The 24,548-nt window shown below is 37.5% G+C and overlaps 4 protein-coding genes and 1 pseudogene across 4 annotated transcripts; 4 read left to right on the top strand and 1 right to left on the bottom strand.

The window, feature by feature from the left end:
* The first annotated feature begins 2,402 nt into the window (after positions 1–2,402).
* Positions 2,403–6,584, top strand: LOC120005909 (annotated as a pseudogene).
* A 1,467-nt stretch (positions 6,585–8,051) lies between these two features.
* LOC120006261 lies at positions 8,052–14,054 on the top strand. Its single transcript, XM_038856234.1, has 5 exons — positions 8,052–8,116; positions 8,260–8,342; positions 10,154–10,749; positions 12,896–13,071; positions 13,216–14,054. The coding sequence occupies exons 2-5, from the start codon at positions 8,321–8,323 to the stop codon at positions 13,664–13,666; spliced, it is 1,245 nt and encodes a 414-aa protein (XP_038712162.1). The 5' UTR covers positions 8,052–8,116; positions 8,260–8,320; the 3' UTR covers positions 13,667–14,054.
* A 594-nt stretch (positions 14,055–14,648) lies between these two features.
* LOC120005297 lies at positions 14,649–15,598 on the top strand. The gene is made up of 2 exons (XM_038854857.1): positions 14,649–14,949; positions 15,047–15,598. The coding sequence occupies exons 1-2, from the start codon at positions 14,871–14,873 to the stop codon at positions 15,430–15,432; spliced, it is 465 nt and encodes a 154-aa protein (XP_038710785.1). The 5' UTR covers positions 14,649–14,870; the 3' UTR covers positions 15,433–15,598.
* A 196-nt stretch (positions 15,599–15,794) lies between these two features.
* Positions 15,795–17,511, bottom strand: LOC120005296. The gene is made up of 2 exons (XM_038854856.1): positions 16,379–17,511; positions 15,795–16,288 (listed from the first exon to the last, which is right to left on the bottom strand). The coding sequence occupies exons 1-2, from the start codon at positions 17,498–17,500 to the stop codon at positions 16,199–16,201; spliced, it is 1,212 nt and encodes a 403-aa protein (XP_038710784.1). The 5' UTR covers positions 17,501–17,511; the 3' UTR covers positions 15,795–16,198.
* Positions 17,512–19,924: 2,413 nt separating this feature from the next.
* LOC120005187 (protein LNK3-like) lies at positions 19,925–23,661 on the top strand. The gene is made up of 6 exons (XM_038854689.1): positions 19,925–20,136; positions 21,047–21,427; positions 21,533–21,806; positions 22,367–22,483; positions 22,576–22,721; positions 23,034–23,661. The coding sequence occupies exons 2-5, from the start codon at positions 21,057–21,059 to the stop codon at positions 22,654–22,656; spliced, it is 843 nt and encodes a 280-aa protein (XP_038710617.1). The 5' UTR covers positions 19,925–20,136; positions 21,047–21,056; the 3' UTR covers positions 22,657–22,721; positions 23,034–23,661.
* Positions 23,662–24,548: the final 887 nt, after the last annotated feature.

Genomic DNA, 24,548 nt, shown 5'->3' on the forward strand with positions numbered 1-24,548 from the left:
TTCTTGCACAAGAGCCCTAAATTTGGAGGCGCAAGTCTTGACCTTCATAGGGCTTGATATGTAGACAACCTTGAGTGCCTTCTTGTCATTATTCCTTCTTCTTCTCACTAATCCTCTCCTCCCGCTTTGCATATTTTGCACATCCATCATAAACCAAACAAAAGCCCTTTTCTTTTCTTTTGTTCCTCCCTTGTTCTTTGTATCTAACAACCCAATTTAGATAAGGTATATATAAAGGGGTACGGAAGTTGAATTTTGGGTCACTAGGTGGTTTCTTGGAAGAAGAAGTGAAAGAGAAAAATTGGCAATGAAAAGGGAAAGGGAAGGTTACAAGAAAGCAGAGCAATAGAAGTCTCTGTCCAAATAGAAAAAGAAAGGGAAAAAAAAATACTTGGTAGACCCGCAATCTCATTGGTTTTGTGTGTTTGTGCATGATTTGTTGTATAGAAAGTGAGTATCAAGGTATGTTCAGTGTAATTGGAAAGGAGTGAATTTAAGCATGTGCGCAGCCTATGGTGACTTTGGAAAGTTTTGAGGTAATTAGGAATCATGTAATTGACTTCGTGGTTAGATTTTGTTGGCTAAGATAGAGGACAAACATATTGGATACTACAAATTATACATGTTGTCATGCCGTACGTTTTTGCAATTCTTTTTGGGTATTGACTTAGATTGGGAAGTAATACAACGGTCTAGATCAACACTATAACACTTTTATTGAGATAAAAAGATACACAGTTGTTTTGTTTACATTCTAGATAAACAAAAAAATATCATGTCTAGTCAGCATTGAGAGGTGGAGGAATATAATTGGATACTATAAATTATCTATATTTTAATTTATAAAATAAATAAATAAATAAATATATATATATATATATACATGTTTAATATATATGTAACAATTTTCAAATATGTATTAATTAAGTATGGTTTGTAGTTTTTCCTACGAAAAACTAGTGCATGGTTGGTTTTTTTGGCACGGACTTCGTCATGAAATGAAAACAGTACTCTACGATTCTAGAGGTTCTGAATAGGGCTGTGCACGGTCCGGTTAACCGGACCGTGGAGGTCAAACCGTCACCAATCCGGAAATTACGGATTTGTATTTTCTGAAACCAAAACCAATCCAAAACCATCAAAACCCGTTACTACGGTTAACCGACTAACCGGTTCGGTTTCGGTCCGGTTATAGTTTTTCGTAAAATATCTATTTTGTAAACAAATCTTAAAGGATTGATAAAAATGTTTCAAAAAAAATCTCAAGGAATGATATATATTATATTAATATTTCATAGTTAATCACTTAATGTCTTAATCTAATGGTACATAACATTAGTAATTATATATTAGATCTCAATGGTCCATATTTAAAGACATTATAGTATTAAATATTATATATTATATATACCGGTCCGGTCCGGTTAATCGATGGTTACAAAAATTCCAAACCATATCCGGACCGACTTAACTCGGTTGGTTTCGGTTTTTGAAACCGTTTGACCAAACTCGGTCAACTAACCGATCCAAACCGGACCGACCGGTCCGGTTACCGGTTTTGATCCGGTTTTTGGTTTCATTTGCACAGCCCTAGTTCTGAAGAAGTCGAGAACCGTGTAGGCCTAGCTAGCATCTACTTATGAATGAATAATAATAAGGCCTGGGTCATTCTAGTAATGGAAAATTGGTCGCAAGTTCCTTTTGACTACAAGCGCATGGTTTCCCACAGCCAACCTCAATAATCAACTTCAAAAGCATAAAATAAGAATAAAGAAGGCATTTACAGCAACAAAGCAGTCTAACATACCCAGAACAATGCTTGGTCTCAATATATACTTCTTCCAAGCATTATATATATATGCAGTATAACAAAAGAGAATTTACAGTGTCAAAAAACTATCAAATATTGGATAATTAATTAGGATTTATCTCTCCTTTATTGTATTTGTCCCCTCCAATGAAGAATGTGTGTATAAATGTGAAGAAAACCCCTTCAGTATCTAATAAAGATGTTCAAATATCTACCTCTTCCATATATATATATATATATATATATTTTTTTTTTTTTGAGAAGAAGAAATATATTTATTTATTTATTTGCGCTCAGCTTTTTCCTTATCAATGCTTGGTTTTCATTCCAGTTTCATCGAGACCAAGTCCTTAGGTGGCGCTTATTTATTTCCTTTGAAATTTGAATTGAGTTTTTGAAACAATACCCTCTACAACGGCGTCGTATATCTGTGGTTACAAAGAATGGCGAGGTCTATAGTTGGGCCAAAGCCCATGCAGTATATTCTTGTCAGGGTGAGGCCCATTTAACTGGAGGGCCTAGATGGCCTAGCTGATGGGCTCATCATGTGAATTTTGAAAGGCCGGCTCAATTTACAATCTAAAGCCTGAGCAGTGAGTATAAGCTAGTTTCATGGTTGGAGGGTTTTCAGTAGGGTTTAACCAACTTCGTCCCCCATTTGCACCGACGAGACTCATGGCGAGTACAAACAATAACGAAACACGAGAACTACAACAGCCACAAGAAGAATATGAAAATGAATTCGAGGAAGAAGGAGGAGGAGGTAGTGAAGAGTGGGAAGATTGGATGGATAATGAAGAGGGAGAAGAAGGAGATTCTAGCTCTGATGATCTTGTGTGTTTGTTCTGCGACTATAATTACGCATCTTGCGACTAGCTATTCGAGCACTGCCGCGGATGCCACCACTTTGATTTTCACGCTATTAGGAATGCCTTATATTTGGATTTCTATGGTTCGTTCAAGCTCATCAACTATGTGCGGTCTGAGGTAAGCAGCAAAAAATTGTTTCTGATTTGGTTGCCTATGTAGAATTTACATCAAACTCAATTGGAAGTAATCTTAGATGTAGAAGTGACAAGAAAAGCTACTTTTACCTGATTGTTTGGAAGCAGAGCAATGTTCGCACTCTTTGTTGTTACCAATGTAAGTAGTTCTGCTTGGCTCAATTTATGACGATTATCGTGTATAGATCAAACGGGAAAAACCATAGATAGGACTCCCTGATAAACATATTCTACCATCATTCCTGAAATTCAAGTTGAGTTCGGAAAATTGGAATTCAATGGCATGGTGGAAGTTCATGGCTTTGATTTTTTTTTTTTTGTCATTTCATCTGTTATTTACTTTTGGTTGCTAGGTAAAGGATGGAAGATGTTGGAGTTGTGGTCATGTATTTCTCGACAACCAAGATCTGCTGAATCATTTACATGAAGCTGGAAACTTAGACCATATCAAGCTTTGTTTGGAGGATGATAAATATCTAAAACCTTTCTTGTTAGATGATGCTATTTTGTATAGTTTTGGGGAATGTGAAGGAGGTGAAGATGACTCAAACACATTTGTCGATAAAGCAGAACTTATGAGCCATCTGGAAACTTTTGAGGAGATCTGTATTGAAGATGAGAATACTAGGGACAAATTGGCCTCAAACTCTGGTTTGCGGGATGCCAATGGGAATGCAGAAATTGCTTTTGCTTCCAAAGGGCACTTGGACATGACATATTCTTTGAAAAGTGCAATGGTCCAAGATGGGGATATAAAAGAATGCACGGGGTTTTCTGATTCGAAAGATACGCTGTCCAGAGGTTCTCTTGTGAATCTTGCTGCAAAGGATGTCAAGAACGTTAATGAAAATTATTTTGGGGCATATAGTTCATTTGGCATCCACAGAGAGATGATAAGCGATAAGGTATTTTCTTGCAGTGCTAACATGGTTCTCAAGTTTGTTGTACTGTTCGGACTTATATACTCTGCTTATGCAGGTAAGAATGGATGCTTATGGGGAAGCTATTTTGAAAAATCCTTCTCTGTTGAATGGCGCAGTTGTGATGGATGTAGGTTGTGGCACTGGCATACTCAGGTGAAATGGCCACAACGGGTTTCTTTCAACTAGAGAAACTAGTATTTCTTTTTGAAAAACAATAAGGCACCAAATGAAGATAAGGTGTAGAAAACCGTTTAAGATGATATGAGCATATACAACGTAGAGATAGCTTGTGCGGTGGTGAGGAGAATTGAGGGAATTTGCATAGGAAAGAGTAAGAAGCGAAATGGAAGGCCTAAAAAGGCATGGCTTGAAGTAGTAAAAAAGTATATGAATTCAATAGGAGTTAATGAAAGTGTGATCCTAGATAGAAATGAATGGCGGAAACGAATACACGCTTTGGATTCCCCCAAATTCATATGGCCGACCTCAAACTTTTGAGATAAAGTCTCGGATGATGATGATGAGTAATATTACTTTATTATTAGCTAGTTTTACCGTGCGGTAGGATTCGAACCTTCAATGTAAGTACATCTTAGATATATCCAGTACACAATTCAATCTATGATGGAATTATCTTTGGTAATGTTTCCATTAAGTGAACTTTCTGGAAATTATCAACTGGAAAGCTCACCCATGAAAAAAGGTGCTCCATGAAAATGTATTAGTTTCTTGGTTATGAACTTCTAGTGTCCTCTCAGGCAACATTTGAAAAGAAAAGAGAAAATGAATTTCCACACTCGAGAAAAATATATTTTCTATATATGTACTTCACAAGTGCATTGGTAGTCAGGGTTGCACTGCCACATGGTGGAATCTTGTTGTAAAATCTTTGCCAACATGATTCTAACGGGATTCATGGTCTGTTAAATCCTTGGAACCAAGCACTCAACTACTGATGCTTAGATTTGAATGAATTTTTTATTTCAAAAATTAAGAAAATTTGTTGAATGCTTCCAGTATGATTTCCTTCTGATTTTGACTGCAACATGGTACAATGAAGCTTCTGCACGAAGACATTAATATTTTTTAGACACCTAGTCATTACTTGTTTGGCACAAGCAGATCTGCTACGGTGCTGGTGATTATCATAATATTTATGCTTGTTAGCATATAGATAACGATGCATTAGCTAGTTAAATTTCTATGTCATCATCTATTCAGTGATTAGAGTGGCAAGTATCAGTGTATCAATGATGCATAAGTGCATTAGTCATTTTCTTGCATAAATTGTTCCAACTGTGTGTTGTTCAATGGTATATAGTATCGATACATTAGTAAGCGAATGGATGGGACATTGTTTACTCTATGAGTCAATGCTCAACTCAGTCCTCTTTGCACGAGATCGGGGGCTAAAGCCCGGAGGTGCCATCCTCCCTGACACAGCAACTATGGCGAGTGCTTTTCTATCTCTGAAGTTTTTTCTTTTGTTGATTCATGGTCATGATTTCCCCCCTATTCACCACTCATGTCTTTTGCAGTTTGTTGCGGGATTTGGAAGAGGTGGAACCAGTCTTCCGTTCTGGGAAAATGTATATAGTTTCAATATGTCTTTTATTGGCAATGAAGTTATGCAAGATGCTGCTAAGATTCCTATTGTCGATGTTGTGGATGATCGTGATTTGGTAACTGATGCTGTGGTTCTCCAGGTATAGGTGGACTCCATTTCGTTTTCAACTTTTAAGATACATGTGCTGTTAACCGGCATTCAAAATTGCTTCTATTTTTGTGATATGACTTGAGTACTTGGCATTGGCTATTTTAAATAAACTATGACAGAATAATAGATATGTTTATTATCTAGGTCTTCACTCTTGTTTTGGATTTTGTTTTCCCTTTATCTTGAACTTGCAAGTGGTGAAACATGTGTTGCAAAGGGATGTCATATTTTGAATCTGATGCAAGATCTTAGGCTATGAGGGAACATCTTGCTTGAACACATCATCTCTGTCTTTCCTATATTATGGTTAGGATTCGGGCCTTTTAGCTTTCACTATTAGGTATTAAGTATTAACTTTCAGAGCTAAAAGAGAGGTGTGTTGGAAAATGTCCTTATAATCAAGTGTGTTATCGATGTCAAACTTGATTGGGAAATCTAATCTGTGTTTTGATTATGTAATAATGAAAATTGATTGTGTATCCTCTGCATCTCCCACCCTTGTTTCAGACCTTCGACTTGGCGACGATGAAGCCCAATGAGGTGGATTTTACGACAAGCACTGAGCTGGAACCAAAGATGACAAGTCCAACAAGTGACTCCCCTCAGCTGAAATCCAATACAACCTGGTGTTATGGGGTGGTCCTGTGGTTTGAGACTGGCTTCACCAGCAGATTCTGCAAAGAAATGCCTGCTGTTTTATCTACATCGCCATACTCTCCCAAGACTCACTGGTCACAGACCATCCTCACCTTCCATGAACCGATCTCCATAGCACATGAAAAACCTAGTGCTGATGAGTTCTCTCAAGTCGGCACTGCTGATTGTCCTGCCGCCCGGATCCATCTGCGCATCAGCATTGCCCGTGCTGTTGAGTACCGCAGCATTGACATTTCATTGGAAACTACTGCAGTTGGTTCTAGAGGTCGGAAGTTCACTTGGCCAGCGCAGATATTTAATCTATCTTAGAGCAGTTTTCATTGGAATCAGAAACCGGCTCGCATTTTCTTCACTGGCAGTGTAATTTGTCTTCAAAGCTACTCTTCCACCTTTTGGAAAGCCAATTCGATGGCTGTGTTTCAGTAAACGCACGTGTGGGGCCCAAAGCACGCTATGCCCCGTCACCCTATTTGTCAGTTAAAAAAACCGTCTTTCCCTCCACTCGAGCAAGCATATGGGCTGGGCCTCAACGAGCTTTCAACGAACCACCATACTAGTACAAAGGAATACCGACCTTGAGATGAGCAGGGGGAGCAAGGCTTCCTGATTTAGGAAGGAATGAATCCGGACAGAGAAATCAGAACAGATGTCTGATCTATAAACGTGAAAAAAAAAACACAGTTTCTGAACCAAAAAGCTAAAGAAAAGAAGGCATGTAGAAGAAAGAATAAGCAACAAGAGACAAGGGCCCAGCCCACAATTTGTCCAAATTAAAAACGACATGCATTGGCCCTACTAGCATGAAATGAAATGCATTTTTATTATTATTGTCTTGTGTTTTTGGGACAAGTAATAGAGAATTAGAGATTCACTTGACAAAATCTAATAATTTTCAAATCTATAACCGATTATGATGCAAAACATTATTATTTTTTTCTCGGTCTATTTTAGTTACTTTTCGAAGTTTTCAAATTCTAATGCAAATGCTCAGTCTCTAAATATTTTATCAAAATACATTTTTTTAATAAAATGCGGTGGATATGGTCACGGGCCATTTACATGATTTGACCCAAACTCACGAATATCTATTTGGTAAACTTAAGTCACATCCTAAACTTTACTAATCACACCCTGGATTAATATTGATTTTGCTTTGATCATGTTCTTTTTTTAAGGTAAGAGATCCTCACACCCCACCCTTTCAATGAAATTGAAGAACAAAAAAGAGCTTAGGCAATTGAACCTTTTGGATATGGTCACAGCTTCTTTCTTTGCACTTGTATTGCTATGCTACCCGCCCTATCGGATCCACGCCAATGCAACCGCCTTATGGCCCTCGTTCAGCAAGCTCAACGGAGGAAGTGGACCACATGTCTTGTTAGGATCTCAAGTGTAACAATTAGCTTAGCAGGGAAATTAATTTTTAACGGGAACAACACTATCTCAAATTAGAAGAGACATCAATCTGTTTGATCCTGCCGCCCCCAAAGTACAGGATATCAATACCAATGGCCTGAGAGTCTGCACAAGGTAATGCATGACTCTCGTTTAAGTTGATTCATTAATTTTTCTATGATAAAAGCTAGGTTAGTTGTGGGTATTGAGCTGCTTAAGTCGATCCTCAGACAAAATAAGTTACTATCGAAGATGGTGACGATGTTGGATCTAAAGAAATATGTCAATTTTTCATAAATGCATGAGTTTTTACTTACTTTTAGTATGATTAGAAATATGTCAATTTTTTAACAGTGTATATATAAAAGGGTGTAGTTGAAAAGACGAGGTGCAGCTAAAACTTACCTATCTATCTATCTTCCCGCGGCCGTGCCCCACTGGATTGTTCATTGACCGCCCTGACTCCAAACAAAAGGAGTTACGGTGTTTACGTGGGCCCTAGAGTTTACCCAACCAACTCTAAAGTCTAAACCCACACAAAATAAAACTGTTATAATAATATTGACTATTGAGCTCGTAACCTACGCTTCTCTCTCTGGAATCACGACAGGTGCTCTCTGCTTTAAGTGCTTTTCCTTTTTTCTTTCTTTGTTTCCCGATAATTTTGTTTTTTGTGTATATCTCTATCTATATATGTATATATCTCTATCTCTGTGTATGTGTATAATTCAGTGTTCGTGTATTGTGGTGCAGGCGGGATTCGTAGAGAAAGATCTGATGCGCTCGATCGTGGATCTCAATTATACACACGATCATGATGGCCCTTGAACACAAAGGTACTGCTTTTTCAATCTTAGATTTTTTTCCCTATTTTGTTTGAATTAAAGTTCAGGTTTTTGTGATGTCTCGAGTTATTGTGTGATTCGAATTACGCGCGCCGTCGTTCTGGCAATGGTGATTTTTTCATTAATCTGCAATTGATTCCAGCGGAATTGTGTAGCTAGTGGTCAATTGGATTGCGATGAGTTTTTATTGTTTTCGCGAGTTTATTTAAATTAGGTTTCAATGTTTGGTGACTGGTATAGTGAAGAGTCAGACTTGTAAGTTGTATTCCCATCGGATGAGGTGGTGTACTTGATTACTTATGGTGTTAAAATTTTGGGTTAGATTATTCTTACCAAATTGCTGCCATAATAAATTTAAATTTCGGTGGAGGGTTATACTTCGAAAGTTCGAATCTTTTGACTGATTGTTGTATTGATACGAGGAATTAGATGTTCTTGTCCTGTGTTTGGCAGTTGACATAGTCCGCTGAAGTTCGGGTTCAGCGTTTAATTTTTTTTTTTAAATGCTGTTTGGTGTAAAGAGTCTGGCGGAATTCTCTATTATGGACTCTGGATTGATGTTATCAATGAGAAGTAAGTATGATCAGAAGATATCGAAAAAGTGACCACAGTCAGTCCAATTGACATGCCAAGAATACTAGAAAAGTAGATTGGATAATGGTGGTGTACATAACAACAGTTTTTTAATGCATTGTAAGCATGTGTGTTACTGTTTCCATGTTCATTCAAAATTTAAAATACTCAACTTAGGCTGGTACGAGTTATCCACACTGCATATGAGCATATATGCTTGTATGTTTTATTTGCTCTCTAAAAACCATGGTATTCCTCCACAGAAGCCTAGGCAGCTGGGCAGTTAAGATTGCGGATGCATCAAATATGCCATTGTTGCTTCTAGCCATATGATTTTCCATAAATTGGATTTAGCCTAAATCTCCTTTTTTAGCTAGCTCCCACATAGCCTATCTTGTTTATTCAAGCCCTCCACTCACATCATGATTCAAGTCAAAGTATTTGTGAATCCTTCCCTTTTTACTAAGTTCACATCACTTTAATTCTAGTAGCAGTCTTGCTCTGACCAAAGCTGTCTCACAATTCCATTTTGTATATCCTATATCCTTGTGCATTAAAAGTTTATTCACCATGCATCAAATACCTCCTTATAATATCTTTCAGGTAATAAAAATTAGATTTTTTATGATGCCTGTGTCCCAATTTTATATTGTACTTGATAGACTAAAACCTCTCCCCGCCCCAAATCCTTCCTTTCCACTTATCTCCAACCCAAAAAGGAGAGAGAAATAAAAAGAAGACGAAAAGAAGAGCCCCAAACCAAAACTCAGTTATATATTTATATTACCCAACTCATTGCTGTCATTCGATACTTCATGTGTTTCCTACAAAAAGAACTTATATGCTTGAAGAGAACAAATGGGTGGCAAACTAGTAGTTGTGGCCATCTCATACGCTTTTTTAGTTTTTCAGTTATCTTCATTTCATGATTTGGCATCTTAACTGTATCAGGAGATAATAAGTAAAGAACTCTGGATGATAGAATAGTTGTAACTTGTAAGCACCTAAGCTCACTGAATGCACTGTGTATATGTAAGGAATCATAGTGTTTGGTGTTTTTGGTAGCTACTGTTATGTGTATTAAATAGTCTACCTGTTTTGGCATTATTCATGACGAGCTACGGCTATACCTATGATCCATTGGGTGGTGGTCATCAAGGTTCATACAATTGATAGAAGGTTTCTAAGTTAAATATTTTCTGAAGTGTGCTTCTCATTTTTTACTGCAGAAACTATGCAAAGAAACTGTGAGGCATCCTTGAAATGCCTCCAGATCCAGGGATTCCCTTACAACCTGCAATGTAATGGGAATTCAGTCAAAGTCTTTCCAGAGGTTAAAGATGGATTCAGTGTACATCCTGTTGGGGATGTTGTAGAACCAGCTCGATCGTTGAGTGGTGAGCTTCTTGAATATTCAGGTGGATTTCATAGCAAACCTGCCTACCAACATGATTTGGGCTCATGGTCAACCTTCTATCCTGATTCTCAGAAAGTACAGCAGTGCCAAATGAATGCTTTTGAGGGCCAGTTTTATCCTTTTGCTATGGATACTCGGTTTCCATATGCACCCTTCAATATGTTTCCTCAAGTTCACCCTTATGATTATCAGTTCCAGGATTTTCAGTATTTTGTGGTCATAGACTTTGAGGCTACCTGTGATAAGGAAAAGAATCCGCATCCACAAGAGATAATTGAGTTTCCATCTGTAATTGTGAACAGTGTGACTGGCCAATTAGAAGCTTGTTTTCAGACATATGTACGGCCAACTTACAATCAACATCTGAGTGATTTCTGCAGGGATCTGACTGGAATCCAGCAAATTCAGGTTTGTTTGCAATCTCTCTTGCTTTATAGATTGTGAAATTTGTCATATATGGAAATGTGTAGCACTGAAGCATTTAGATATCTTATGGCATTTTTTTGCTTAGCATCATGCATTTTCAATTGTCTGAAAGTATGGTTGCTACTGGTGTAACATAAAAAATGACCTTTTTAGTTATTGTAAAGCTTCTGTCCTCTTAACTTGTGAGTTTTCTTCTTCCTCAAAAAGGGATGGTTTAATAATGCAGGAATTAGAAGTGGCTAGATGAAGGTTCTGTGACTATTGAACATGGGTCATGGGCTATGATGTTGCTCAAGGTCTTAGGTACTTTTGGAATGGTAACTTAATCACTAAATTCCTCAGTGGAGTGTTGACAATCTTGAGGAAAGTTTACTAAATGAACTAATGAAGTACATGCATACTTTCTTTGCATTGCTTAGAACATTACTGTTTCATGCCTTGTCCTTGGAAATCCTCTGGCAATCAAGAACCCAAAGAGCTTATTGGAAACATATGTCTATGTTTTGTCTCTTAGGAATTATTTGTTCTTCAAATGGAAAGTTCTAGCCCCTGATATATTTTCTGGAAAATTGTTTGGTGTCAACTTCATACTTTGGTGTTTGGCATGTTTGAGAAAATATACTCACGTTCAACAGTACCAAAGTGATTAATGATGGCAGAGTTTAGTGATGATGGACTCTTTATATGGCTTTCAATTGATAGACTATTTTTTGAGTTTTCAGGGTTGATATAGCTAACATTATTGTTGATCAATGGATGGCAACTGTTAATTGTGAGACCAACAAGTCTCAGTGGAAGGCTTGAGCTCACATGTGAAATGATTTTGTAGCTTCTAAGTTAACAAGTTCTTTGTTTGAATCTCAATCGACTTTTTTAGAATATTGGTTTTCTCTTGGCAGCATTTACTTGGTGCATTGTTTAATAAGTTTTATCATTTAAAGAACCAAGTTAGCCTTCATAAAGTTTTCTACTAACGTTTTATTATGTAAGCGGCCTGGTTGGAATTTGCTCCCTGAGTAATATTGCTTGTTAATTACATGGAAGGATAAAATCTCGAAGAAAACAGATAAGAGAGTCCTCGTGGGAGTAGAATTGGTTGCTTGTTTGTAGGGTTGCCAATAGGATTGGAAGTAATCATTTGAGAAATGTATTGAAGGCTTATAAAGTTGAGGAGTTTTGAGGCAAAAGTAGATGATGTTTTTGACAAAAAATTGAAGCAATAATAAACTATTTAGTGTTAAAGCTGGAGTTGGTAGTCTCGTTTTGAGATCTCAGGATCCTAGGTTGAGCAAGTAGGCCTGTTCTTAGTTAAAGAAATAGTTTGAAGCTTCAATAAGGTTTAGGAGATGCACGTAAGACTCTTATTCTTGACTATAGAGCTCCTTGGTAGTAGTCCAAACAAACAGTTTTAGAATCACTGGAGACCACTTTGAACAGCTGATTATCAATACTAAATCCAATAAGCAGAATTTAAAAAAAAAAAAAGGTTTTCCGAACAATCTTGAAGTACTGACTACTGATATATCACTAGTAGAGTAGAGCTATAACCTGACAATCTAAAAGTCGACACTTCTATACCTCTTGTTCTTGGGCTAGAAAATCTCCATTCATGTTTTGATGCATGGGGTTTACTTCTTGTCAATCTTGCTGTAGCAGAGCTTGTACTTTGTTTGAAGATAGCTTGTCAATGAATAAATGCCTTTGTTGTGATTTAGTTCGTAAATTATGTTTGTGAAAAAGACACACTTGGCTCAATATTGTTTAAACTATAGTTTTGAGTATTAAAGCTGTATGTGTAAAATGCTTGACTAATTCAAGGCTTAGAGAACCTCCATTGTGAGGAGGATGAAGTTTTCAGAGGGGATGAGGACAACTAACTGTTGGACATGAGTGAGTGGTAAGAGAAGTATCTGGATGCTCAAACTAATGAATGTTGCCGCTGCATTTACTTGTCAGATTTGGATTGTTTCATAGAACAAATTTTGTTTATCTTGGTTTATCTGTGTAATAATGATGTCATTTTAGCACTCTTCTAGTCTCTCATCAAGTTTCTATTATGCAAGCAATTTTCATTTATAGATATTTTCTAGAGTTTTACAATCTTATCCAACGCCCTTTTTGGTTTTAGGTGGACAGAGGAGTTAGTCTTAGTGAGGCCCTTCTGAGGCATGACAAATGGCTTGAGAAAAAGGGGATAAAGAACACCAACTTTGCTGTGGTGACATGGTCGAACTGGGATTGTCGGGTGATGTTGGAATCAGAGTGTCGATTCAAGAAGATTTGCAAGCCTCCTTACTTTAATCGGTAATTGAATCAACTTTATTTGTGGATGTGGACCTTTGTATTGTAAATGCAGTTGAATCTTATTATTGTCTCACTGATATATACTGAACTTTCACTCAATGTGGATATTGATTGTGCTAAGCTCTGTTCATTTCTTTTTGTTAGATGGATCAACTTAAAGGTTCCTTTCCATGAGGTTTTTGGTGGTGTGAGGTGCAATTTGAAGGAGGCAGTTGAGATGGCCGGCCTCGTGTGGCAGGGCCGTGCTCATTGTGGCCTGGATGATGCCAAAAACACCGCTCGCCTTCTTGCCTTACTAATGCACAAGGGTTTCAAATTCGCCATTACAAACTCACTGATGTGGCAGACCGCTGACGGTTCATGGAAGCAGGCAGCTGAGCAGCAGTCCTTTCAACCACATCAGCTCGACAAACAAAAAAAGGATCTGCACTTGCCCATATTCCAAAATCATCCTTTCTGTTTCTGTGGGGCGAAGAGCAGGTCAGCGATGGTTCGAAAGCCTGGGCCTAAGCAAGGCTGCATTTTCTTTGGGTGCGGGAACTGGACGGCCAACAGAGGTGCTCGCTGCCAGTACTTTGAATGGGCATCTCCCTGACTGGAAGCTATGGAGGACATTCACGTCCTCCAAACTCGGCATCTAGACATTATCTGGATGCATAATGTAAAAAAAAAACCGGACAAAGGAGAGACTAAAAAAACGGTTGTAGGGTTGCCCTCCTAGTGGAAAGCTTGTGTTTTAACTTGACTGGGATGCTCAACAGTGTCTGCTGAAGGTCTTTTATGGTCTTCCAAGGGAAGGGAATTCCGACCTCTAAAGCGGACTTATTGTTGACATGGGAAGAGACTAAGAAAGAGAGGGAAGAGTGGTTAGGTTGGTGCATACATGCTTGGACATGTTAAATTATCATAAATAATTTGGGAGGAGGGGACAAACAAACTGGTTTTCTATGCATTTTTTCTGGGAGTATGGTGTTTTGTTTTTTCCTCTTTGATTCAACTTTCTTTTGCCTCTCCAGGCACCAAAACAAGTCATTTTTAAAAATGGGAATTAGGGATTGCAAACTTGCAATTGCAAAATTCCAGCTAATTAGATTTGGTTGGGCTGGTTGTTAAGTCATTAGGCCAAAAGTTCACTGGGTTTGGGCTTAAGGAAAGGGAGCCTTGGTGACTCTCTTGCTCGTTCCAACATATGGGGTCTATTTGTATCACACTCACAACTCCATCAAAAATCAATATTGGGTCGCACCTTTATTATATTAAATCCAATAAATTTATATCATTATACAAATATATTTTGTTCACTCAGTCATCACAACAATAAAATACATTTCCCAATACAATTTATTGATCTCGATATAAACACACCATTGTACTTGCTCTGATAGGCCTATTGTGAAAAATTCGTTCAGAGAGAGACTTGGCAATTCCAACACGTTTGTGACTCTGTAATATTGTTTGCCTAATGTTAGACCAATAAGCTAAACCAAAATAAGCATATCCTGAAGGCACATTATTAAGGCCATTGCATGTCTCAACAAAATTAGACAATACTACTTCTCCATATATATATAAAGAAGAAACGATACTAATTATCTTCCCTAAGTATGTTTAATTTGACTGCAATATTGAGATTCTTTTCTTAGCAAAATGAATTTAAGGTAAGCATTAAGACACAGTTTTTCCACCTAACAATACTTATTACAGATAGAATACTAATTGACAGTGGTTGATTCTTAGCCTATATAAAGTGGCCTCATTTTGTATTTCACAGTCAAGAATCACTCTCTCCAATACTTGTCATGGCAATCAAGAAACAATTCTTAGCTTTCTTCTCCACTGCTGTCATTTTTCTCCTCCTCAGCTTCACTACGAGGACAGGTGAATTACATACATATACATACATATATATGATCCATTATTTGTCACTTAAGATTTTACCTGTCATTGCTTTATTTTATCTCTCTTTCATATGCAGAAGCAAGGGCTGGATTGCTCTCACCTGGAATTGTCACCAACGAGCACCTGTTAGAAGAACCAGGAACCGCCCAGCACCTGCTACAAGCCCCGGAAATTGCAACCGCTGGAACCACCCAGCACCTGCTAGAAGCCCCAGAAATTACAACCGCGGGAACCACCCATCACCTGCTAGAAACCCCGGAAATTACAACAGCGGGAACCACCCATCACCTGCTAGAAGCCCCGGAAATCACAACCGCGGGAACCACCCATCACCTGCTAGAAGCCCCGGGAATCACAACCGCGGGAACCACTCAGCACCTGCTAGAAGCAACGGAAATTACAACAGCGTGGTTCCAGCACCTGCCAGAAACCCCGGTAATAGAACCGGGCAATGGACAGTGAAACAGTTCCATAGTCATATCTATTACTTATATGCATGGAAGATATGGGGTTTCCTACCTATAATAATTATAGACATGTAGAAAAAAGTAATGGACTCTAGTAACTTGTACTAGACGCACTGTTCCTGCTACTGCTATATAACTAATTGAAATAATGGAATCCTAGTTTCTTTCCTCCATATCTTTTGTTCCTGCGATACTCTCTCTCTTTGGTGCCAAAAGAAGAATAAATCCACTTAGAACAACAGACTACTTTATCTAAGAAATGCAAAATTAAAGCTACCAATCCTCTCTCTATTCAGTGTTCACACTACAACAAAGTATAAAATGCAGCAGAAAACCCACATAGGCCATAGCACATTGTTCATTCGTTATACACCCTTCTTAATGTCTAATTCATAAACTACAACAAAGACACACCAAGCTACAATCTCAAATCCACCCTTCTGTTGGTGGTCAATAGAGTCTGTAATCCGCCTCCCATTGTCAAAAGCACTTTGCAGCTATGATTCCTCCTCTCACAACCTCTCTGAGATATTCAAAACTTCAGTCAACAGCTTAGATAGATTCACAGCTAAGATCGTAAGAAATAATGTGCAAGAATAACTGAACCTTAATTGTTATGCTTGACAAATTCAAAAATGACATATCTTTTGTTGAAACAACCGTTCTTTAGAAACAAGTTCTAACCCCGGTTAAAGGATCTAATCACAATATGAGATAAATCAATTATATAAATCATCATTCATCAGGATTCAGAAGATACATTACATGCTAAAGAGCTGGTCAGATCTTAACAAACAGATGCTCTCGTGCCGAGTCATTCTTGCTGAGTCAAATGGCTTTGAAGAATAATTCTGATTTAAAGCAAATTAATCTGACTACCAGCAGCACACAAAACTTAGTAAAAGAATGGATCCTATACTAACAATGAAAGCTCAATTTACCTCTTTAACAACCAACATTTCCTTCTTCACTTTCAAAGCACTATACATGTCCAGTAAATTTGGGACTTCCTCCTTAAGTGGAAGAATATATTTCTCCATGAAATTTCTCTCACTCATTTTCACAAACCATTGGATTTTGCAATTCCTCTTAAGCAGGTTCTTTGATTGGAAAACCTCGAAAACATAATGCCTCGGTCGAAGTCTTGTATCAATGCCGAGGCTAAGAAGGCCGGGGTCCTGAACTAAAATCTCCGGTTTCAATTTCATAGTGTTCACACAAAAACCCGCTGTATTCCTGATTTTGTCTTCAGAGGAAGCAAAGCAACTAGGATGTCGCTTGAAAGCTGACAAGATCTGCTCTTCAGTCCACCCCAAACTCTTAAATACATCCACTTTCTTCTTCCAGGTCTCCTCACTCAACGATACCATGACGCGAAAAGCATACATAAACATAGGACCCTTTGTATCAAGACCCAAATTTTTAACACTTTTCACTGCATGAATCGTCATCTCATTGGTGCTCTGAATCATAACTCTTGGCTTCAAGATTGTCGATTTCCTTATACTGCTAATGGGTACACCCTCATTGATGAACAAGTCAATATTTGATTGCAGCGTGACCTTAACGTTATATGTTAACAGTCGTTCGTAGCGCATAACAGCAGCCACAACATCCGCATTGGTCCCAAGTAATGACCTCAAATACTCAAAATGGGGTTCTATTTGAGAATTTAATGATTTATCTCTCAGTCCAGCAACTAAGTATAGCAGAGGCGCACCTGTGAAGCCCTTCTTGGCTAAAAACTCCAACTTTGGCTTGAGATTGCTGTCCACTTCGCAATGAAGAATTCTGGGCTGCTTCTTGATTAATTTGAAAAGCTGGGTATCATCTAATCCTTGAGATTTTAAAAAACTGACCACGGATTTAGGTTTCTGTGGCTTCGTCTTGTTGAGTTGGATCTTTTGAGAGACTGAAATGGCAGATTCTAAGGGAAACCCGCATGAGTTAACGAGAAATTGAACCGTGAATGGGAGGGGTGAACGAGGAGACAGTGCTGGAGATGTTTTGATTAAACGTTTCTGGATCAAACAAAACAAATTTCTTAAGCAAAAATTCGCCATTTTCGAAGAGAACCTAAAGGTAACACTGGTGGATTGGATATACAGTTTCATGGAAACCTAGTCAGCTTAATGGATCGGGCTTGAAAGCAACGTTGGGCTGAGATTCAGTTGGGCTGTTTATGTAGCCATTGGGCCACTATTGAATTTGGTTTAGTTTGGGCTCTTATAGGCCTGGTGAGAAATTATGTGACTCCCAACTTTTTTCTACCTTTTAATCCAATGTTATGCTACATGCCTACATCCACCCAAAATAACAAAGAAAAGAGAGGGAAAAAAAAAGAGAATAAAAAACTAAATAAATCAAAAATGAATTAGAAGAGCTCAAATTCAAACCTTAAAAGGATCTTTCTATTTGATTACCCTCATTTTACCCAAATCTATGTGGCAATAAAAAATCATTGATTATAAACACATATATAGGGCCCGTTTGACATTCAACACTCCATATTAATCGGAAATTACATTTTGAGTGGATAAAACATTATTCTTAATCCAATACATAGAGAGCGACTTGCATGAAATCATCTTGATCTAACAAACAGTAAATAACTTGTATGTTGAAAAAATCTCTCTGTATTTATCTAATCAAACTAATCTACTGACGTGCGAAGTGGGAGTTAGACATGATATACACATATTTGATCATCACATAATATGTGGAGAAATTATTTTCAAAATTGAATTTGTAATATTTAGATTACACCCTTACAACTGTACCTCTAAACCACACCGTTTGAATTCGACAATGAACAAAAAAAATAGTACTTCAACAATCTTGATCATGACAATATTGTAGCAAAATTCCTAATAGGGAAAAAAATCCGTAATTAACAAAACACTCATAACATTTTGGATAACATATGTGCTGCTATATTAATCTATAAAAACTCAAAATTTACCCTTTTGGATCGTAAAATATTTTTTGTGAAACCAAAAAAAACTGAGAATGTTTCCCTTAGTAATTTGTGTTGTCAATTTACATGGATTCATTTAAGCACCTTATATACTCCAATAGTGCTGGTTCAATATTTTACTACCAAATGTTTACACTTACATATAGTCACATCTCCAAGAAGAAAAAAAAAAAAGAAAAGAGAAAGGAACTTATAAAAAAAATGAGAGAACCATGTAGATTATAGAGTAACCGAGTTGATTGTGGATGAATCATTATAACTGATAAATCTAAGTTTAACTCTCCACATTAAACCTCAATCATTTATCCATTATTTGGGTCAAAATACTCGAGGTTTATAGACTAAAAAGTAGGGGGTGAAAATTGTTGATTTTTAACATAAATTTAAGTTAATTGACCGATCGATTCATTATTGTTGATTCTTTAAAGAAATATGTAATTCTTAAAAAAAATCGATTTAGTTATCAATTGGTTCGCGTATTCGATTTAGTTTTTAACACCCTTAACAAAAACACATGATTTATCATCATAAAATAAATATATATAAAAATTTGAGGTTACACAAAAAAAGAGAACGAGTGTGAGTTGGTGGGACCCAGACACATGGTAGCAGGGAATCAGAAGATGTGGCTCTGCTTTTCTGGCTCCTTTATTAACGCTATATTAATAGTCCAGGCTCCAACTTTTTTTTGTGTGAGTCCCAATTTGTTGCCCTCAATCAGCCAGCAGGCCCTGCAGTAGACATATACTGCAGGGCCGGCGGTGGGTCAATTTTGATCACACAATTTTAAAAATAATATTTATAGTGTCTAGATCATCATTGTCTTTCCTTTTTTTTTTAAAAAAAATTAAATTTATTGACAAAATATTGACATAAATATGAAATATTTTCTATCGTTGGATCAGATATATATTTTAGGTGTATTTTTTTTAAATGCCGCAGAGAAATATTTTTATAATTGGAATCGAACTTTGAGCACACATATGTCTAACTCATCTAATTGTCAATTGAACCACATCTCGTTTGTTATTTTACTTATTCTTATTTGTCAATGAATTTAATTTTTTTTCCTTAACAACAACACATCATGCTAATCTATACACAATACTTTATATCTATTATTATTTTTATAATTTATTAAAATTTAATTAAGTTCCAAATAGACCACTGCCGGCCTTACAGTAGATGGTCTACTGCAGGACCCTGAAGTCATAAACTACTGGCATAATCTCATGCCACGTACCCAATGTGATTTTACCACGTTTATTTCCAAGAAGTTAGCCAGTCTCCACGTGTCATGTAAATTGACGGGATAGTCCAGCTGCCTAATTGATTTTGTGGAAAATGAGGAGTATTTGTGGAAGACAGGCCATAAATCACATGGGCCCCAATGTGGGACCCCTCAGAACACGTGGATTGATGAGATTGTAGTTTCAGATGGAGAGCTCTCAGCCACTACTCTCATCGCCATTTCTGGCCACGAAATCGTTACAGTGGCTTGCTTTTCTGTATAAAAAAAGCCTGCACCGTTGTTGCAGAAACAGAGGCCGCTTCTGTTTATCTGGTTACAGCCTCAACATCTGTAATCTTCGTCAAACATTGAAATTTGAAAAACCCATTGAAGTTTCGTTCATCTCTGGCTGTTTTCCTTATCTGGGTTGATTTAGTTATCTGAATCTGAAATTGGGTAACCCTTATTTCTCCCATCCAACTCTGCTGCAGGTTTGTTTGCTTCATAAATTCTCCTTCTTTTGATTGTTCATTTATGACTTTTTGGAATCTGGGGTAGATTCTTGGGGAAAAATATTTATGTTTTTACTTTTTAGGGATTTATACTTTTTTTTGCATATGTTGTTAATTTATGATTATTGTTGTTTGGTTGGTGAAAAGGAAGAGAATAAGAGTCTTAAAGATTGAATTCTATAATTTGGGATTTTAGGAACTCATGGTCTCCACCCATCTGAGCAAGATTCTAACTGGCTTTGAACTCCAAACCTGTGTAAAGCGTAGCATGTGAAAATTGTTGTTATTTGTTTATATTTTCTGTAAGAGAAAAAAGGTTCTAGGTTGTTTTTCAGTTACTTAGGTTAGGATTTTTACTCTCTCAATTGGATATCTTTGGTCTTTGTCTAATTAATCTGATTTTTGGGTACCGCCTGTTCAATTGGATTTTCAACACCATTTGTTGATTTTTTCTTAAAAGAAGTTATATAATAGAAACTTCTTCTTGCAAAATGATTGGTTAGTTATTTCGTGTGGAAACTTTTGATGCTTCTCAATTATACCCGTTGTTGACCTGAAAATGTTTGGGGCTTATCAACCCTTACGACTTTTTATATCAGCTTAGACTTGGTAGTATCACAATTTCTGGTTTTAGCTTTAATGAATGGTGCCTGTGAGAATTGGATATCTAGTTTAGTTTACATTCATGTAAAGTTGTTCATGTTGATCTAACCGATGACACTTGTTGGTCTTGAGATGTTTTACTTTTGGATCATTTTAGTTTGCAATCTTAATTTAATCTTTATGTGAAATGATTATTGGTGTGTATGGATTTGGATTGAACTATCCTTTATGTATTTCTGTCATTCCAATTTCAAGTTCTAACACTTTCATGTTTTTTTTCTTCCAGATTCGATCTTATGGACTGTTATTTCAGGATAGCTATTGATGATTATGTTGTCCCCAAGGACCAAGAAATATCAGATGTGCTTCCATCATCGCACAGTTGGTTGAATTGGGGAATAAGTGCTCCTGAAAGTTATGGGTTAACTAATAAATGTTTTCTTATGGATGCAAGTTTGTCTCGAAGAGAGATGAACCCCACTGGTGAAATATTATGTGATGGGGATCTGATGGATGCTTCAATCCATGGTAAAGAACAGTCTAGCAGTTTTAGTCTCTGTGAAGGATCAGTGGATGACATTTTCAACCTGACCACAACTTCACATGATTGGTCGGACTGCCAGCTTGATGACCTGGTCGGGATCGATGCGATGGATGACATTTTCTTGTACAGCGTACCTTCTGCGTTATGATAATGTCTGTATTTCAGTTCTCTTTTATGCTAGTCATGCTCTTTTGTTTGACATTCCACCTTTTTTGGTTGCCTTTGCAGAGATTCTTTTCTTGAAGGTCTACCTGAGACTGAAAATCCTCAGAAATCATTTTCTCTTTCACCCGAGTCACAGTACAACTCAATGCTAATCGACAATCTTTCAAAAGATATGATTTTAGATTCACGAAGTTTTTCAAGTGACGAACATAGTATTGGAAGCTCCAAGTATCTCAAAATGCATGCTTTTTCTCCGGCGGTGGGTTGGAAGAGAGAAGCCAATTCTTCACAGTTTCTGCCCTATAGTTCAGAGCAGAATGATGGCACAACAATAGAGGTGCTATTTTTCGTCTGTTAATTCCATCTAGTCATGCATTTTTTGAGTTATTTCATTAATATAGATAAATAAATTCTTAATGTTGAAGGTCAATAACACTCGTGCACAAGACTCCCATAGTGAATAGGATTGAGGACAACCAAGATGTTAGTAGACCTTACCCCACATAATATGTGGCGTGACTATTTTCATAAACTGAAAAAAGAGATCTCTAGGTTGTACCCTTGCAACTCTACCATCGGGACACGAACTTGTTTACAAATTCTTGTTCATCTTGGGTGGATATTACCTGTCCTATTAGAGACATGACTACTAATAGGACAGAATTTTGGTATTCTTTTTCTACGCACTTAATTTTCTCTCATTGTTCCTTGGGGATTCTGGGACTTTTGCATGTTTCTTGACCTCTTCCTTACATTGGGGGAGTTGGAGTTGTGCCACTAAGCCGCACTGCTCGGTTGTTTTCTGCACTGCTCTACTGGTATTCTGCTTCTTGTGCAAATTTCGATTTACATCTTCTAAACATATAATGTTAACTAATCATGGTATGTTTATTTCAGGCATCACAGATCAACATCTCAGCCCCTTCTGAGCAGAACATAATTGATGAAAGGGTGGATGAGGAGTCATCAGTGAAGGAATCCGTGTTGCAGGAGCTTGAAATGGTGATGACACAGGTGAATTTTTTAATAATGTATACGTAACAATACATATTAGTACACTATCTTGTCATCATTTCTGATATGATTCTCTTCTTTGATTCTACCAGTTGACTGATAAAACACGGATATGCTTTCGTGACGCCTTTTATCGGCTTGCAAAGAACTCGGAACGACATATGGTGGAATAGAGACAACATAAAGACGTCTCTGTGGAAACTTCTCCTCCATTGATGGGTCATGTTGAGAAAGAGAGGTGTGTTCTCTATTTGACGTGTCTATAACATATTTTTGGTATCTTGCTTTCCTTCAGTATATAATACGTGTGGCATTGCCATTGCCATTGCCATTGCCATTTTCTCCTTACGGAACGATAAAAAAAAGCTTAGTCAGGATGGAGGATTAATTGCTTTTTCATCTTTACATTCTCCACAAACTTTTAACCTCCTGGCATCAACTATCAGTTTTAACTAGACACAATCACACTACCATTGATATAGATCGTCCCTTTCTTTGTTACTTCTGCCAGTTATGTTCACTTTGAATAAACATCTTTATTACTATTCAGGTCTGTACGACATGGAGGTCACAAGCTCAATTCATGGAAACAGCCGCCGCATATATTATGTGGGAGTGAGGTTTTCGTACATCCTGCATGTCACCTACTATGTACACTGCGAGAGCCTTGTGCACATGAGGAGTTTACCTTTATTACTACTTAGGTTTGTAAGAAAGAAAGCAAAGTTCAACATCATCGACAGAACCATCGCAAGCCTCTTGTTTGGTAAGAGGCACATGTTTGTTCAAGATTCTCCAGTGGAGAATACAGTAATCACCGATGAAGAGGCAACCAGAGTGACAGGAACGCCAAACCATAATATGAATCAGTCGCGAACCCAACATTTTCATCGCTACCCTGAACATACCGGCAATGCTGAAGTTGCAATATACTGTCAGGGACACCTACAAGCAACAGTTGATCATTGCAGGGATGCCTCCCAAAGCAACAGTTGATCATTCCCGGAGTTGAAGTAGTTTCTGAATCATGTTTCAGTGTTTGAATATGTATATATTAGTTTTCAGTATTACATGACTTGCTGCACCAAGGCAGCTCTGTTTTGACTCATGATCAATTCAATGACAGTTGAAAATGATTACAAGCAGGGAATGAATGAATGACCTCTAGCTCAGGTGAATTGTGGGCGCCTTTTCTTTTGTTTTTTTTTTTTTTCCTCTTTCAAATATCAATATTTGCCCAAAATCCAAGCCCTTGAATCATGACTTTTGGAGCGGGCTTTTTGGGGAAGATATAGGCCGAGGAGCTTACATGTTCGATGGAGGCCCAAAGGGCCATACAGGAAAAAAAAAGGAGGCCCAAAAGAAGCTGCCATGCTGGATTGCTTGAAATAGGTTGACTAAAAGGCCCATATCTGGCACCGTGTGAGAGGGGAGTGTTGGACAAAGCCTCCACACAGAAACCCCACATGGAAAAGATTTGAGTAGAGTGGTTTGTAACTTTCAACTAAGCCCTTGAGTCATGATTTTTGGATAAATTGGGCCACCACCACTCGTTATTTAAAACCATGTTTAGGCCCATTAATTTGAGCTGCTGCAGAGAACTACGAGGAACTCAAATAACACTTGTTTATATGATATTTCACATAAGTCTCAAGTTCAAGCTTTCCCAATCCTCTTCCCTTATATCAAAAAACTTGAACTCCCACAAGATCCTCCAATATAATATCCAACAAATTCACCCACCTTTCAACATGCAGAACAATTTATCAAGACAAAAAAAAGTTGATCTACCCATTGCTTTACCACGCACCATCTCAATTGGCTTCGTGGCTCGAGAATTAAATGTCAATACTAGGCTCTAGCCCAGATCTTTGATGTGGCGACTTGATAAATATTACACAACCTTTGATTGCTGCAATCTTTAGCCGCTGTATCTACAATCTACCTTCAGTCAGGCTGAATCCTGCCCTAGTTTCCGGCCATCGTTCTTCAATGTCAGTACAGCGGGAGAGACGGGAGATCATGCCAAAATGTTGAGGACAAAACAGCAGAGTGGTGATTATAT

This window comes from Tripterygium wilfordii, chromosome 9 (assembly GCF_013401445.1).
Source record: "Tripterygium wilfordii isolate XIE 37 chromosome 9, ASM1340144v1, whole genome shotgun sequence".
Taxonomy (NCBI): Eukaryota; Viridiplantae; Streptophyta; class Magnoliopsida; order Celastrales; family Celastraceae; genus Tripterygium; species Tripterygium wilfordii.